The sequence below is a fragment of the Trachurus trachurus genome (genome assembly GCF_905171665.1).
Source record: "Trachurus trachurus genome assembly, chromosome: 13".
Lineage (NCBI taxonomy): Eukaryota > Metazoa > Chordata > Actinopteri > Carangiformes > Carangidae > Trachurus > Trachurus trachurus.
The window spans coordinates 24,567,783-24,584,295 of NC_139892.1; the positions used below are offsets into that span (position 1 = coordinate 24,567,783).

General features: G+C 42.1%; 2 protein-coding genes across 4 annotated transcripts; one reads left to right on the forward strand and one right to left on the reverse strand.

Annotated features, from left to right (window-relative positions):
• Positions 1–9: 9 nt before the first annotated feature.
• Positions 10–1,969, reverse strand: opa3 (outer mitochondrial membrane lipid metabolism regulator OPA3). The gene is made up of 2 exons (XM_083985374.1): positions 1,690–1,969; positions 10–947 (listed from the first exon to the last, which is right to left on the reverse strand). Exons 1-2 carry the CDS (start codon positions 1,829–1,831, stop codon positions 619–621), a joined length of 471 nt encoding a protein of 156 aa, XP_083841500.1. The 5' UTR covers positions 1,832–1,969; the 3' UTR covers positions 10–618.
• Positions 1,943–16,282, forward strand: ppp1r13l (protein phosphatase 1, regulatory subunit 13 like). Of its 3 annotated transcripts, none has more exons than XM_083985369.1 (13): positions 1,943–2,058; positions 9,078–9,140; positions 9,252–9,373; positions 9,854–10,415; positions 10,861–10,950; positions 11,079–11,164; positions 11,678–12,047; positions 12,145–12,611; positions 12,751–12,888; positions 13,667–13,800; positions 14,026–14,192; positions 14,704–14,897; positions 15,020–16,282. In XM_083985369.1, the coding sequence occupies exons 1-13, from the start codon at positions 1,953–1,955 to the stop codon at positions 15,053–15,055; spliced, it is 2,535 nt and encodes an 844-aa protein (XP_083841495.1). In that variant the 5' UTR covers positions 1,943–1,952; the 3' UTR covers positions 15,056–16,282. The 3 variants fall into 3 exon arrangements, with proteins under 3 accessions (XP_083841495.1, XP_083841496.1, XP_083841497.1); XM_083985370.1 differs by having other exon boundaries at positions 9,857–10,415; XM_083985371.1 differs by lacking the exon at positions 1,943–2,058 and adding an exon at positions 2,611–2,774.
• The last annotated feature ends 231 nt before the right edge of the window (positions 16,283–16,513 follow it).

The following is a 16,513-nucleotide window of genomic DNA, read 5'->3' on the forward strand; positions in this document are numbered from 1 at the left end:
ACAGACAGCGTACAATTTTATTGAACATCTTCCTTTTACCATTGTCATCACATCCAATATACATGAACCAGAAGAGGGACTTGCAATGTTAACACAATATGGCATGTCTATGAAAATGTGTTATTGTCAGACATTATGTAGCCAGGCGTTTTGTTTCTTTTTTGAGTGGCATTATATAACTTAGTCACTCACCACTGAAGCCAATGTAGCATGAAAATCAGTTTCAATGGTGATCAAGTCCATGAGGACTGCTAAAATAAAAAGTAAGATGTTGTAGCTGTTATCAAATATATTTACTTTCAAGTCTAACCCCATGTTTATTTATGTATATATAGTCAAATCTTGTAATGAATGAAGATGAACCACAGAAATGTACTATGAATATCATAGCAATCCCCCTTTACAACTACGTATTTGCTCAAAACATGAGCTAATGATAGCACCCAAATTCATAGTGCACTGATATGCTCTTGTCCACCTCTTCCACCCAAATGGGTTCAGGGTGTGTGAAGGAGGGTTGTCATCTGGGTGTACATGGCGGCACTATGTTGGTCCACTCTTATTCCTTCACACAGATCAACAAACAGCGCCATGCCACATAGCAAAGAACTTATTTCATCACTTTTGAGTGGGAGTAGGAAAGGATAGCAGAAGCCTGTTGACCTCTTTCAGCCGAGCATCTAGAGTCTCTGTAGTAAGTGTTAGTTCAGCGATTTGGGTATGTAGGCTTGTCATGGTCTCATTCAACTCCTCCTCTTTGCGGCGTGCGTTGGAGGCCTGCCTGCTGTACTCCAGCACCATACATCCACCACCGATGAGAAAGATGATCGCCTCTCCCAGCAACTCTGCGCCCAGCTCTGCGGCTGCGTCTTCGTTCAATGGCTTAATGGTGGCACCCCGAAAGCCCATGACCCTCATCTTCGTTTTCATCTCAACCCAGTGGTAGACTGCGAGGACAACATACAACACACAAGCACATGAAAATCAGGCTTTTCAATTTACAATTTTACTTTTTGACTGATAGCTGATTTTTAAGGGCTAATGGAATAACAATAGTTAGAGCAGGAAAATGTTGATGGCCAATTGTAACCTACAACTAAATATATTTGGTTCTCAATGAACAATCTTTTTTAAAACTGAACAACTTATTCAATTAATAAAAAGAAAATATATAGATATAGTCAGTTGGAGGACATTAAACTATTGATGTTTTTCATTATGTTTTACTAGGTCAAAAGATTTTGAAGATGAAAAATATGAATTCGAATTAATAGCCTACTTATGAGAAAAAGTTTTCTGGCACAACAGCACAATATTTGACATCACTTTGGCCTGATATTGTGTTGAACGACTTCTGAATTTCTAAATAACAGAGCACTCAAATACTTCGACCTGATATTGTAATATGAACAACAGGGACTCCAGAAAAGAAAAGAAAAACACACAATAGTCCTGTCAAAAGGAAAGCAACGGCTTCATAGTGTAACCCGTTCAATGACAGACGAGACCCGCCCTCTTCGAGCGTCCCTGGCTGCTATTGGTCGATCACGTTAACCCGTGAAAATGATTGGCTGAGCGGTCTTGACTGACGCAATCTCATTGGTTGTTGTAGCCTTCCCCGCCTCACCTACCGTCCGGTTGTCTGACACTGAAATCTAGCGGTCATTGTAGCCGTTGGCTTGTACTCACTCTGTGCCGGGGGCAGACAGATATAGGTTTTGAAGAACTCGCTTCTCCGAGCTCCCGCTTTTATCCGGTTCGCCACAGGCTTGCTCATTTGCCTCACTCCTAGGTAGAGGAGCTTGGCGATGGGGAAGGCACCGACAACCATCTTGGCGGAAACGCTCCACCAGCGTGGGGTGGAGTCATGGATGTATTATATTAACGGGTGGAGTACGTATAGCGTACGCAGTGACGTTTTTGTCTGCGTGACATGATTGACGTTAGAATAGATGACTAACAATCCCGCCCTGGTTCACCCATGTACATCCATGGGTTCACCTGGAAACCGACTGAAACCAGTCGATCTGGGTAGATTTCACAATCCGCATCCGCAACGTAAGACTGAACAGTAATGTAACATGACATTATATGGATATGATGGATATTATCTTAATTATTGTAGCTGAAAATAATTACTCACTTGTGTAGGCTATTGCTTCCTTTAGCCTACATAAACTTAAACTTTAAACTTTATTCATATAGGCCTAGCACATTTCATACAGACTGTAACACAAAGTGCTTCACAGATATGCCTATTCATAATTGTAGGCCCGTAAGAAAATAGACTAACCTACTCGAATTATGTTTTGTTTGTTTGTTTTTACTGTAAATGTACGTATTGGCATATCCTACAGGTGACAATCGTTCACCTATTTGTCCCCCTTTTTTTATCTCGTTGTAATGCACTGCACTAGCATACAATGAAAGTTTGTTCAAGGCTTCCTGTAGCATTCAACTTCAAAGAAAACGACAATTGAAAATGTGAGCTCAAAATCTGGGGCTTGTATAGCTAATACCTGGGCCAGCTGTGGCAGAAACACCTGGCTCGGGTTACAGTAGCTCACAGGGAGACATCAGAGGGGCTGGACTAGAGTCTAAATAACTCCAGTCAGTTCAGTCGGCTGCGCAGCTATGACTAAATGTCTGGAGCCACCGCCACAAGAGGCAAACACAGTGTAGGAGAGCAGACTTCAGGAAGACCAGAAACTCTGAGCAGGGCTCAGCTTTTCTTTTTACTCCCGGACAAAAGAACAAAGGACTTCATTGTTGAGGTGAGAAACTTTTTTTTTTATTCGCCACGCACCTCGGTGTGGGATTAAAATTTATGAATAGAAGACTCTCGATTAAGTAGCCTATGTTGTGTAATATGTTTGTGTCGTAGGCTACGACTTGTGCATCGTTTGTAAAGTTTTTTGGGTCTATTCGTAGCGCCCCTTGTTGGGAAAACGCATATTTCCCTGAGGCCAGTCGTTTCCACGGACTCCTCGGTCATTGTGAGGGGTCTTGCGCGCGAGGAGGAGCTTCTTAAACTAATGGAAATCAGATGTTGGGCTGCCATCCCTGCCTGGCATGGCTCTCTCAGCACGGTCACATAGTGGCACTACAACATCCAGCTGGACACTGACAGACTGACTATACCTATAGCCTACTACAAGTCATAATACAGCTGTTGACAACACATCAGGCCTTTCAATCTATTTTAAGGGGTCTCTAATGATTATATCAATAGTAGCCTAAATGATGGTAGCCCATCCACCACCTTTATGATCTTTTATGTTGGATCATATTATTGCTGGATGCATACCCTGCTCTGACCTGTTACAACAAAAAACATCAATGATAGGCTACATTCAGAGTTCCCTTCATGTCCATTCTTGCTGTATTACCTGCCCATATATGTCCTGGAGGGGCTGCTTGCAGAGGCACGTGGACTAGCACAATCACAATTAGCACAATTGAAGGAGTGTAAAATATATATATCCACACATAGGCCTACACTTATTGATGTGCTATGATGTATAAATGCAAAGGAAGAGCTGCAGAGGTTATGATGATGACAATGATAGTAATAATGTGATTGTGAATGATGATATTTGTGCAGCATATCTAATGTAAATGTTGGTGCCAGTTGAACAGTGGTAATTCATTTGTCAAAGTCAATAGCCAGACTGATTGTTACACAACTGTAACTTGTGAACAAACTAAACCTTCCTGTCAGAGGAGGATTTAGTTGGCATTCGTTCACTCTGTGTGATGTGCTGCCTTGGCTTTCTATTCAAACCAGCTGGACTGCATTGTGTCACACACTGGCTGTAGCCTGTTACCTGAGAAATGGTTTGAACACCATCCAGAACACCAAATTTACAACTTGCATGTACACACATGCAAGTTGGCAGACAGTGTTTGTCATCTCTTGGTAATGGTGGCCATGCTTTGTCCTCTTCTTTACTCCTCGGCATGAACATGCCACATAGTTAGCATTACATTGGCAATATAACCTGCCAGAAATGTCTGTCATGTTGTGTAGCACTGAGAGATTCCTGAATCACATGCTGTGTGAGGAGGCAAAAAACTTTGCCCTGGCGAGGAATAAGAAACAGCAGAGGCCCACAGAGGTTTTGAGAATTTATTACAATCCTTCCTCTAACCAAAGGGAACAACCAGTAACGATCATAAAAATAAAGACAGTCTTACTATTCGGCCGAATAGGGTGCAGCCTCTCTCAACCACAAAGGTCTGAAGAGTCTGAACATCCACTGTCAGAATGACTGAGCCTTAAATACAAGATAGTTACAGATAAACAAACAGTTCAAAGTAGGCTACATATAAATACCATTGTCATTCCAAAAGACATTCCAAAGTGACTGTCAACATCAACTATAACTCAGAGTAGCAGCTGACCCTTATTGATTCAACAGTCATTCCTGTTTCTAAGATAATTAAACAGATCAAAACCAAAATGTCCCCTTACACTGTGCAGAACACTATGTGAAGAGGATAGCGAGCAAAGTGCCAGAAGCCACTTTGCCAAAGGAGAGTCTGCAGCATCATGAAGCAAAAGAGGAGCGAAGGCAGGTTGCACCACGGTCGGGAATTCATCTCAGAAATATTTTTTGGTCGTGGTCCTTGTCTAGGCATGCTCTATGACGATATTATAAATAGGGCTTCATTATGTGTGTATTTTTGGCAATAACAGTTGCATTGATGTGTTAAATGTGCCGCACTCTTGTTTGTGTATTTTTTCAGGGAGACAGGTTAAGCATTTCAGTGACTAAGTGGGTCAGAGATGTGGGTGTCAGCATTGTAAAAAAAAAAAAAAAAAAAAAACTTTGGGTGGAGTTTTGTATCCGAGAAGCTTTCAGTTGATGAAATCTGGGAGTAGAAGATATGATTAATCCTTGAGCTATTTATGGAAGTTCATATGTCAGCATGGACGCATTATTAAAGAAAACTCAAAGGTGTATAGCAGGAGAAAAAAATAATCAGTTTAGCTTTATGTGATTCAGTTGAGTATAGTTTCATAAATAAAACCTGAGGTGAGGTGCCACGGATAAACCTTTCTGGGGAACTTACCCTATGGCAAATTACTGAAGATGAAAATCACAAACGCACGGGCTGATCTCCTGCCTAGAATGCTATGACACAAGTTCCTGATTTGGATGCAGTAATTACACAATAGTGGCCACCTGCAATTTGCATTCGCACAATTAGCTTTGGCTTCAATCTTTAGCCAGAATCCCTAAATATCAACAGCTCAAATCAAAGGACTCCCATTATATAGATAGTGTTGACCCAGGGCAAACTTTACAGTGGTTTTTATCTTTGACGTTGGACTTTTGCCATGAAAATATTGTCACGTGACTGCATATCGATTATATTCATGTAGAATCAAGTTCTGTGCAAGAATAGCTGAGAAAGCTTGTGAAAATAAGATTTGAATAGCAGGGTTTATGTTTTCCCTGAGAGCTCAAGAGAGTGTATCACCACAGCCCTGTGAAATCACAACTGTGGGGATCGGCAGCAGGTTTATCCACCAGTGGTACTTAAGTGGTAATTTAGTTTATTTTTTGAGTGGTACAAGACACAGCCAGGATTAGAGTTTAGTACTCCTTGACAAAGAAAAAAGAAAAGTAAATCACAAAGGGAAGCTTCAAGTCATATCACAGGAATTCTTTTGTTGTTCGGATTCAGCCAAGTTCCCTACCAAGAGTGAACTAAGACAAAGCCAGACAGCAGGTCTGCAGGAAGGATATGAAATTGTGTAACAGGAGAGGGAGGAAGCTTACAAACGCCTGAATGGAAATCAGGAGTTGAGCAGAAACTAGAAAATCAGTTTGATGTGTAATCATGGATCATTGGTGAAGTAGAAGGAAAGGGAAAAGAGGAGGGACGGCATCTTGGTCAGACACACCCTGGCATTCTTCAGAACTAATGATTATTGTCTTTAATCTTTGAACCTCCCCTCTGCTTTCCACAGTATCATATGCTTTTCTGAGCGTCTGTGAGCAAAGTTTCTGAGCTGCCAAGTTAAGGAGTTTAGCACTCATTCGGGGCTTTCATCTTGACTTTACCACTCCAGAGAGCTAATTGAGGAATGTTAAAATGGTCGAAACCAGCTGACATTGTAATGTAAGCACTGGGAAAGAACTGGAGAGAAAATGGTTATGAGGTTTTTCAAGAAACATCTCTTTTGAGAAAGCAGCTCAAGTGCAGCAGTAGGTCAGCGAACCCAGTCCAGAGGGCAGCACCACTGCAGCAACCACAAGCTGTGAGTCCACCTTAAATTTTCACATGTTTTTTTTTCTTCAGTGCTTTAAGAAGAAGTTCACCCTAGAAAACTATTTAACCTTATACACAATAGCAAAATATGTTGATAAGAGACGAGGAAAAGGGAAGTCAAGATGCAAATCCCTGACACCTTCATACAAAACAGAACCTAGGAGATTTTGAATAAATCCAATTGATTCAAAACCACCAAATGACAACAAGAAAACCTACAAAGACACAAGCCAATCCAGAATGGACTGAACATGGTGGTAAAAATACACAGAGATGTTTAAAGTCATGAGGTAAAACCTTTAAGCTGTGTATAAACATGTGTATTAACTTCTAACAGTACATTGACAGTAACAATTACATGCTGTCACAAGGGCTTTATCCTCATTAAGTAATTAACTTCATATTTACTTGGGTGTTCAGACATGTTAATACAGAAGAACAACGCTTAAGTAATGAGAAAGATAAACCTCTTAAACAAACACAAAGTGATTGTTGAAATCCAAATATGAAATTATATGAACTTAGTTTTAGGGAAGTGATAGTGGTAGAGAAAACTAAAGAGTGCCACCCACACTGAAGAGTGTCAGAGGGAGGACAGGGTGGGGTGAGTGAATTGTAGGGCAGGAAGAGAGAGAGTTGTGTGAGTGAGTGATCGACCTGACCTTTGTGAGTCAGTGAGAGTGTAATCTCATTTTGTGTGAGCTGCTCTCGACGGCGATAAGAGTCCCAGACACTGTGAGGTGAATGCCTCACTGGGAGGAGTGGTGAGGAATGTGAGCCTGTCACCAGAACAGCAAGTCCCAGCTCCAAGTACAGCGCGGCACACATTGTGAACAACATTATGGCCGTGAAATGTGTGTTTCAATTTGATGTCTTCACACGTTCTTCTTTCCTGAGGCTAATGTCTGACTCCGGGGAATGACAGGGAAGTGCCAGAGATTGATTAAGGTTGGTCTAGCTATAAAGGTGCTTACGATCTTTCACTACAAACAGCTTTTGTATCAGGCCTAATGACAATGAAATTAAGATAACTACCACCACTACCGCCCTCTCTCTGTGAAAGATTTGCAGAGATGATAAAAAACATGCTGTATACAAAAAGTCTAAGAAAGAGGGCACACTCCAACATCTGTTATAAGTAAGAAAATTCTCTCAGAACTTCAAATCAGTGTTACATGAACCAGATCTTGTTTTCTGTTTCGGTATAACCTGGCAAGATACAACTTGAGGAGACAGATTTGGAGATATTCTAAGATTTATTTTTTCTCTGGGAAAAAGGTAGATTCAATAACAGAAGATTTCCATGGAAAAGGTAGGGTAATTCTTACCGAATAACATCTTGACAGGTTATGTCAGGAGCAGCAACAACAGGTACAAGAAGAAACAAACACACTTGTTGTAATACTCTAAATAAAGCAAATTGATGACATAATATAGTGTAAGTGTGGCCCCAGTTAGTTTTTTGAAGTGGGAACTGTACCAAATTAGCCCAGAGTGATGGTAAGTGGTCACACAGCAGGCCAAGCTGCTGAATCATCAGGGACAGAGGGTTCCTTGTTTTTCCACAGTCAGAAAAACAGACCTCACTTTCTGTCTGTTACCAAACTTTCATGGCATAATTTGTTAAAGCAACGCTGTAAATGGGAGACAGGTGTGGGAGGATGGTGCAATATACTGTGATAAACATTTGATTTAATGACAATACATGGATATTTTACTGGCCTAAAAATGCACATATTTACTATCTAATGGAAACAACAGATTAATTACATTTTTATTTTATCTAGATATTGCCCATTTATGAACAAAAGTTTCTGTACATTATTAAATGTCCTATATAACTAAGGCCCTGAGACTCTCTTCTGACTTGCTGACTTTTTTCTGAGCGATGTAATAAAAACAACGCAGATTTCAGCTAAAACACTCTGAGAAATCAAATCCTGCAAGGTTGGATGGTGGGTCCAGGTGGTCCCCCTCGCTGCCTTCAGCAGTTGGTTTTCCAGAAGTCTTTTGACGACTGTTTTTTTAGACTTCGTTTCTATACAGGCTGTGTGCGTTTTTTCTTTGGACTGGGGCTTTGATACTTTCACACTGTTAATGTAGGACCTTGAATTGCTTTTTTCTCTTATTCTTTTATTTCAACAAAGTCTTACAAAGTATACATTATCTCTCTTGTGACATAGGCTATAGATTATATGGATGAGCAGAGATCCAAGAGATAGATGACACACTGGCTGGGTATCATTTTGCTCCCAGGCTTGACAAGTGACGTGCTGGGATACGTAATTGTCTGGAGTAGTGGTATAATCTGTAATATGTCATCCACTTACGCAGACATTTAGACAGACTAGTCATGTGTGCTGTCAGCTGGAACACCTGGTGTCTCAGAGATTGTGTTTGAGTCAGCATGCAGGACAGACAGCCACCATATTCACAGAAATCAATTGCCTATAAGTATGTATGTCTCTTTGCAGTTGATATATAACTCTAACTTGTTTTGACATGAAGAATATTCAAGTTGTGTGTTCACAAATAGTTGGCTCTCTGTCAAGTGCCTAAGGGGATGGCATAAGGTTTGACACAGCAAGACCAAACCTAGATCAAAGTTGGAGAACCCAGCTTGTTCGTGAGTATCTTTGTGCTGTTGCGTTTTATCCTAGGGAGGAGCCGAGCGAGAGTCCTGTAAAGTGTCTACGCTGAATGCACATACAGCTCACACTTTTGTAAAAACATTGTTAGTCGAAAATGGTTCAAGGATTTTCCTTCCTAAAAGCTGTGGTGGTTATGTCTTCCAGGAGCAGAACCCTGCTTTCTCACAGCCATGAGTTCTCAGACAAGCTATGGCACCAACATGCTGTGTAAGTTTCCACAAACCTCTGATTTGTCCTGTTGGCTCACTGTTTAATTTGTTCACATGGGTGTTATATCCTTTGCTAACTGTCTGTGGTATGCATGTGGTTTATGTTCAGTCCAGAGCATAAACGATGACCTAAACGCATCGCTGGCTGCAGCAGATGAGTTATCCAGAGAGTTTAATGACATGCTGAAGGAGGCCTCCACCGACAACAACAATACAAATTCTGGGCCCCAGGTACGCACACATGCAGACAGACTAACATACACAGACCATGAGCACTGGTTTCTCCTTTTAATGGTTTATTTGCAGACGTTTTGAATCATATTCCTCATAGTACTTGCAATGTACATGTGAGAGTGTCTCTTGACTAACTCCTGCACCCCGTCCTAGCTCGACCCTCATGCCACCAGCATCTGGTTTTTCCATTTGAAGGTTTCTTTCATCATCTTCCTCAAAAAGCTAAAATGGGTTCCTGAGGTTCATCTGCCCATGTTCTTCCTGAAATGATCCACTACTTTACCCACAGTCAATTAATAACAACATCATATCCCATCTGTCCCAGCCTTTGGCTGCTGTGAAAAACCCATGGATGTAGAATTGTTTTAATACAAACATAATAATCTTGATCTTAATTAAAATGATATAATGCTCAAATGTCACGATCCAATACTGTAGCCACTTTACACGTTTTAACAGTTTATAACCTTTTCCCAGCAGATCAGCTTTTCAGTCACCACAGAGACGCCTCAGTCCAGCAACAACTTCGTCACTTCACGGCTGTCAAGCAGCAGCAGTAATGGCAGCTCCAGCTCTGCTCCTTTCTCCCCGGGGTCAACATCCTCCCGTCCCCTGGACTCCACCATCTACAGCAATCAAAGCGTCCCATCGTCCCCTGTCTTCACAACCAACCCAATCTCATCCCCCAAGACAGCCCGCTCTTCACATTCTCAAACCGGATCCGACAGCTACTCGACATACAGCCAGAGGAGCCCCAGAGGCTCACCCCACACGCCGAGACGCAATTCCCCCTCTCGTTACAACAGGAGCCCACGAGGTTCAACCAGCAGTTACAAAGAGAGAAGCCCATCTCCCAGCCACAAACATTTTGACCAGCCACCTCGCTCTCCTTTACTGCACTCCCCCATGAAACTGCTGAGTCCTTATGACAACAGCCAGAGGGGTCGCAGGTCGCCTCGGCCGGACAGAAGCCCCTCTCCACTGGCTTTCAGTCCAATGTCCAACACGCTCCCAAAAAATTTTGGCTTCAGGCAATCTGGTGAGTGGCTGTAGTTATCCAGCAGTAATATAGTAAGATGTGGGCCAATCAAAAATCTCCATATTTGCATTGTTGTCATCCTGAATGTTTAGACGCAGGGAGATGATCAGTAAAGATATTAGTCACATGCAAATAAAATAGTATCAATGGGCTTCATAGAAGTACAGGTTAATGGTCCAGTTTGTCAAACTAAAATAAATAAATACATTGTAAATAGTTAATTTTTGCCACTTGTCAAACATTAAAACAAAAAAACATTGTAAATACAGTTCAACCTACCAGTGAAAAAATGAGGAGTGCTTTGTGTCACTCTGCCAACCCTCCTAGAATAATTTATATATTACATTTATGAGTTTGATGTTTCAGTACTCTTAAGGGATTGTCTCTGTCTCTCCTTCTTTCTTCTTTTCATCCTCTATCTGATTCATGTCTCTCTCTCTCTCAGACGACAGTCTGCCAAAAAAAAGTCCAAGTAGGTGGAATGAGACAGATCTGGATGTGTCCTATGAGAGAAAACCTCACCACACCTATGACAGTAGGCAGATTTCTGTTACTTTTCTGTTGTTTTGTTTTGGGTGCCAAGTCATGGAACAAGTTCAAGTATTTATGTTCTGACCTTAAGAGCACTGGTTCTCTGCCTTCACTCTGCATTTCCTGTTGCAGAGACAGAGTGGAGACAAACTGTGCCAAATAGCAGCTGGATGGAATCCAACCTTGATGGACCTCCTCCAGTATCAAGCCCCAAAAAGGTGGGTGTTGTTGTTAAAAGAGATATGCAGATATCTTTGGCCATTCCACCTCGCTCTTGAGAAGCCACAAATGTGTGTCCAGGGCGAGTAGCCAAACATTTCATCTGATATTGTTGTTCACAGGTTAAATCAGGGTGAACAAACTGTAGATGGAGATAAGAATTGTCATGTTTAGTGAACACCCACCTCTTGTGCTCGAACTTCAAATCAAGCTGAAATTATAGTGTCTCTTTTAAAGGTATATTAACCTCTGTGGGACAGAAGATCATTGTGTTTTGTCAGGAAATAGCTGCCTCCCAGCAGACACAAGTCAAGTGTTCCTTATTGTTTCACTCTGTTCTACAATTTGGTGCTGACCAGATTAATCACAGCCTGTTGCTGCTAGCAGCTGACATGTGCATAGCTGCAGAATTAACTGTGTGGTTTGAAACCACCAGAGACCTCTCACATTGTATCTGATTCATTGGATAGGCATTAGCAAGAATTCATTTCTCTTTATTTTTTACTTTCCAGGATCCTCGCTCTCAAACTCTCCCCTATTCTCCAGGTTCTCTTCCGCGTAACGCACGCATAACAGTACCTCCAGAGTTATCATCTCCAGTCCACTCCCCTTACTACCCTCAGCCCATCATCTCCCGCATTTCAATTCCCCCCACTTCTATTCAGTCCCGTCAGCGCAGACCCATCCCACTCTCCGTCATCATGCGCCTCCAAAACCCTCATTGGGGAGCAATGGCGACACACCACCCCAGAGTCCTGGGAGGAGAAGGGGACATGGGGCCGTACCAACCTCTACCAGTCCTGAGGGAATTCTTTCACCCACCTGTGCACCATCCTCAGCAACACCCAGCTGAGCTGAGACAGCCAGCCATATACAGCGATGGTAAAACACATTAAATATCTCCACACTCTCTAGGCTCACAGGATCTGTGTTCAGCTATCTTTGTAATGCAAATGCGGTGTGATATCGATCTTCACAGTGCTGAACGCTGGAGATATAGATGCAGAGTTAGAGCGGCTGGACATGGTTCATCACATCCCAGTGATCCCTGAGAGCCCCAGCATGCCGGTGCCAGTGGGCGGTATGGAGCAGGGCATGCCGCGTGCTCCCCGACCCCTGAGCCCCACCAGGCTGCAGCCGGTCGTGGCCCCCGAGTCCCAGGTCCAGGAGATCCCTAGCCTGGAGGAGCTGCTACGTATCCGATCTGAAATCCCTCGGGCCCTGAAGAGACGGGGCTCCGTGGATCAGTCGCAGCCCCTGAAGAGAGCCTCGCACTATCAGCCGAACCAGTACAAAAGTCTCATCAACAAGCTTTTCCAGAGGAAGGCTCGAGGCCATAAGGGCGAACAAGGCAGTGAGACCAGCAGCTCCTCTGATGGAGAGGATGCTGCCACACCACCGGCCCCTCTGCCCCAGACATCGTCACTGATTCCCCACGACTTCAGAGTAAGACACTCACAGCAAATGATGATGTCATTATCATAAGCAGAAATACAGTGTTATTAAAGATCCTATAACTTTGGATTATTTGCAGTAGTTAGTGTTTGACTTGAACTAGAACTGAGCATCCTTTTTGTCCCTTCAGAGCTACCATTCTATTCTGCGGCGGTCCAATCGGGAGCGCAGAGGTACTGGGAATCGAGCTCGGCTCAGTCCACTGGTCCTGCTGCTCGATGGAGCGCTGGTCGGAGAACTGGAGACAGTGCAGAAAGCAGTGCAGGAGGTGTGTGTTTGTGAATGTGTGTGTGTGTGTGTGTGTGTGTGTGTGTGTGTGTGTGTGTGTGTGTGTGTGTGTGTGTGTGTGTGTGTGTGTGTGTGTGTGTGTGTGTGTGTGTGTGTGTGTGTGTGTGTGTGTGTGTGTGTGTGTGTGTGTGTGTGTGTGTGTGTGTACAGTATCTGCCACTACTTCAACTACTGCACAACCACCACAACTGCTGCTCCTTCTACTTGGACTAATAGTAAACCTTAAATACAAACCCATAAATCCATAAAGCTTTGATTCAGTAAGCAAAGCAAATATCATAAAGCAGGCATGTATCTGGGGTCCAATCCATTTAAAGAAATCCAATAATAATGTGAATAGTAAATAATAATGCTTCACACTTTAAATTGAGGCAATAATGGGCTATGCATTTTTCATTTTGGTTACGATGTTTACCTTACTTATCCTCAGCACTAACTATACATATCTATAGTGAGACAGAAAAGCCTTGTTCCAAACTTATAGTGAGAAGCAGTAAAATATATGTTATATTTAACTCACATTGTCCTGGGGCAGGAATGTTGAGCATGCAGTCCAATGTTTGTTCAGCACAACTCTGCTTCTTCCTTGCCTGAATGTTCCTCAGTACAGCAGCCTCTATTTCCATCCAGGAGCAAATTATAATAGAAACATATCTTTGTTTAGCACCACATAACCTGATGTGTAAGGATACTTGAGGGATGATGGTAATATATTTAATTTCAGCGAATCAATTAATTCACTCATATGTTTTCCATAGATGAACGATCCCAGCCAACCCAATGACGAAGGAATCACCGCCCTTCACAATGCCATCTGCGGAGGCCATTACAATGTGGTGGATTTCCTTGTTCGCATTGGAGCCAATGTCAGCGCACCAGATAGCCATGGCTGGTAAATATTTACATACTGTTTTACATCTTTATACTCTCTCTTATTGACTTTGACCTCTGGGGGAAGTTTGTGTAAACCAGCAGTGAAGGTGGCATGACACGTTTTTAAAGGTTCTTTAAAGCTTTTCTCATAGCCCAGTGAAGGTCACAATAAATCTTGGATATTTTTAGCACTTTACCTCGTGTCCATGATGTATTTAATTTCAGTTGTTTTGTGGGCCCACAGGACTCCACTGCACTGTGCAGCCTCCTGCAACGATCGTCCTCTGTGTGAGTTTTTGGTGAGGAATGGAGCTGCCGTCATGGCCATGACGGAGAGCGATGGCGCAATTGCCTCCCAGAAGTGTGATCCTTACGCCGTTGGCTTTGAGGAGTGCGAGAGTTTCCTGAAGGGTGAGGCAACTGCACCTACAAATGCATCACACATGCACACACACACACACACACACACCCAATGACTCTGTAATATTAACATCTAAACATCAGCCATAATAGGATGACTCATGAGATGACACATGTGACAGTTGGTGTCATCTGCCACACTTCATATGATCATGTTTTTAAGCTTAGTCTCCTATTTCTCATTTAATACATTTCATACATAACATAGCATGTAATACAGCTAATGCTAAAATGAAAACAATAAGTTTACGTACAATATACCCTCTTTGTTTAGATTCTCATCCAGAGTGAGAACAAATGGGAACAGAGACGGTTCTGGACATGCTGTCCTGGCAAAATAGTGTTTATTCATTACTGAATCCACATTTTTACATTCTAACACTTGATAGCACTTGTAAAGAATCTATCACGCTAAAACTTTACATGTTTTTTCTGGTTGTTGAAGGTTTTTCTGTCAGAAAATGAAGCCACAACACACCTATTGTATTCTTTGTGATAACAGGTGTGGAGGAGGCCATGGGGGCGGAGAACAGCGGGGTGCTGTATGCTCTGTGGAGTTACCCTGCTCAGGCAGCTGATGAGCTGAGCTTCAAAGAGGGAGACATGGTCACTATCCTGCAGAAACCTGAGGGGTCACCCTGGTGGTGGGCCTCGCTCTGCGGCAGGGAGGGGTTGGTTCCAAACAACTACTTTGGGGTAAGATGTCAGTTCCTCATGAACAGTGTTGCCTTCACTGACTTCATTTGTTTTTGGTACAGTGCTGTTCGTAGTAAAGAAAAATTGAATGATTATGAATGTTTTTTGTTTTGTTTTTTCAGCTTTTCCCAAAGGTTCGGCCAAAATCTCTCTGCTGAGTGGTCTCCTGATGATCAGCTTTAGTCAAACTCTTGCAGAGGACTGTCTCAGATAATCTGTGTGTGTCACACTGTTGTTTGAAAGGAGTGTGCCTGTGCGATTATGAAAAGGCTGCGATGCTGCAAGGCATGAGAAATGTTTTTGATCTGTCATTCAAGGAGAGTTGAAGGAGATGTCTCCGTATTCATTTTAGCGTTACTGACAAAGATAAATCTTTATAGACGACACTCAAGCTGGCTCTGCTGTAGGATATTTTGTCTCATAAAGCTCCAATGCTGTACCGTGTTAATCTGTTGAGCTGTGTGTGTGTGTGTGTGTGTGTGTCCAAAGGTTAGAAAAGGGCCATTTTCCCCGTTGTTCCAGTTAGTCATTGCTGGTCACTAATGAGAACACAAACAGTGGTTGTTGCTGTTCGGTCCATTCATCAGAAAGGTCAATATAGCTGCATGCTGTCGACAACATGACATGACACACAATTGCTTAATTTAGAAAGGACAGCTTCAATAATAGCAAAATCAACCCAGTTATTATGGGAACGGGAGTACACTCGTTATGGAGCTCGATTTGAAGCTTTCATTCTGTTAGAAGTGTCTTTGTCGCTCAATATAGGTAAATGGGATGCAGCTACTGTAATTTTACCAGCCTGTTAAGATGTTTGAAGAGTGACTTTTACTTACCAGTGTGCCTGCAGAGTTTCTATGGTTATTAAATCAGCCCACATTTGGCTTATTTCCACTTGGTTTTTAACTCACTATTGGCCCTATGGTATATTTTTTATGCTGCCTGTGCGAATTAATCCCATTTGAATGAGAACATTTGTGTTTTCTATAATAATGAAACTGGTCATTCTGTGGATGTGTTTATATTTACTGTGGTTGAATGAGTATTTGATGATGGATTTGTCTTGTCTTTTTTTTATGTTGTTCAGTGCAACGCACAGGGGCACACGGTGACCAAATGTTTAAGAATTCATTCAATAAATGAGTTACATGTTTTCTGGGTTCCACTGCAAAGGTTTTTTTTCCCATTAATGCTTTTGTGGCCAAAAAAAAAATGAGACTGTGAAATGCTCTTTACTGGCCAGCAGATGACACTGTATAGTCAAGTATAAATTCAGCACCATCACAGGAATTTACATTTTACAATACTAGCAGCAAATGAAAACTAATATACAGTGAAATGGCATTTATCAAAAGTGTTTTGTGCAGTCTTATTCCTGTGTTGTACATTGTTATTAAATCTTCACAGCACTTTGTTCACAACTCCTTGAAGTTATATTTTGTTCTCACAGTTTTTCTCCCTCTCTTCATCTATTAGACCACAGAGCACCCAAGCGACTGCTGTGATTCTTAATGAATCAATTAGCTTTACTATTATGCATAAGTGTAATTACTAAAAGAAAAGACTACACACATGATTCATATTTTTTAATTAGGTCTGAGTCAAGCCTTTTGAGC

What these genes read in the sequence shown, in the direction of transcription:
- opa3 (XM_083985374.1), bottom strand. Translation starts at nt 1,831, where the DNA reads ATGGTTGTCGGTGCCTTCCCCATCGCCAAGCTCCTCTACCTAGGAGTG. An exon ending in CTGTCTGCCCCCGGCACAGA is followed by an intron (nt 948 to 1,689) that starts GTGAGTACAAGC and finishes TTGTCCTCGCAG; the next exon opens with TCTACCACTGGGTTGAGATG.
- ppp1r13l (XM_083985369.1), top strand. Translation starts at nt 1,953, where the DNA reads ATGACTAACAATCCCGCCCTGGTTCACCCATGTACATCCATGGGTTCA. An exon ending in GCCAGCCATATACAGCGATG is followed by an intron (nt 12,048 to 12,144) that starts GTAAAACACATT and finishes CGATCTTCACAG; the next exon opens with TGCTGAACGCTGGAGATATA. An exon ending in TGCAGAAAGCAGTGCAGGAG is followed by an intron (nt 12,889 to 13,666) that starts GTGTGTGTTTGT and finishes TGTTTTCCATAG; the next exon opens with ATGAACGATCCCAGCCAACC.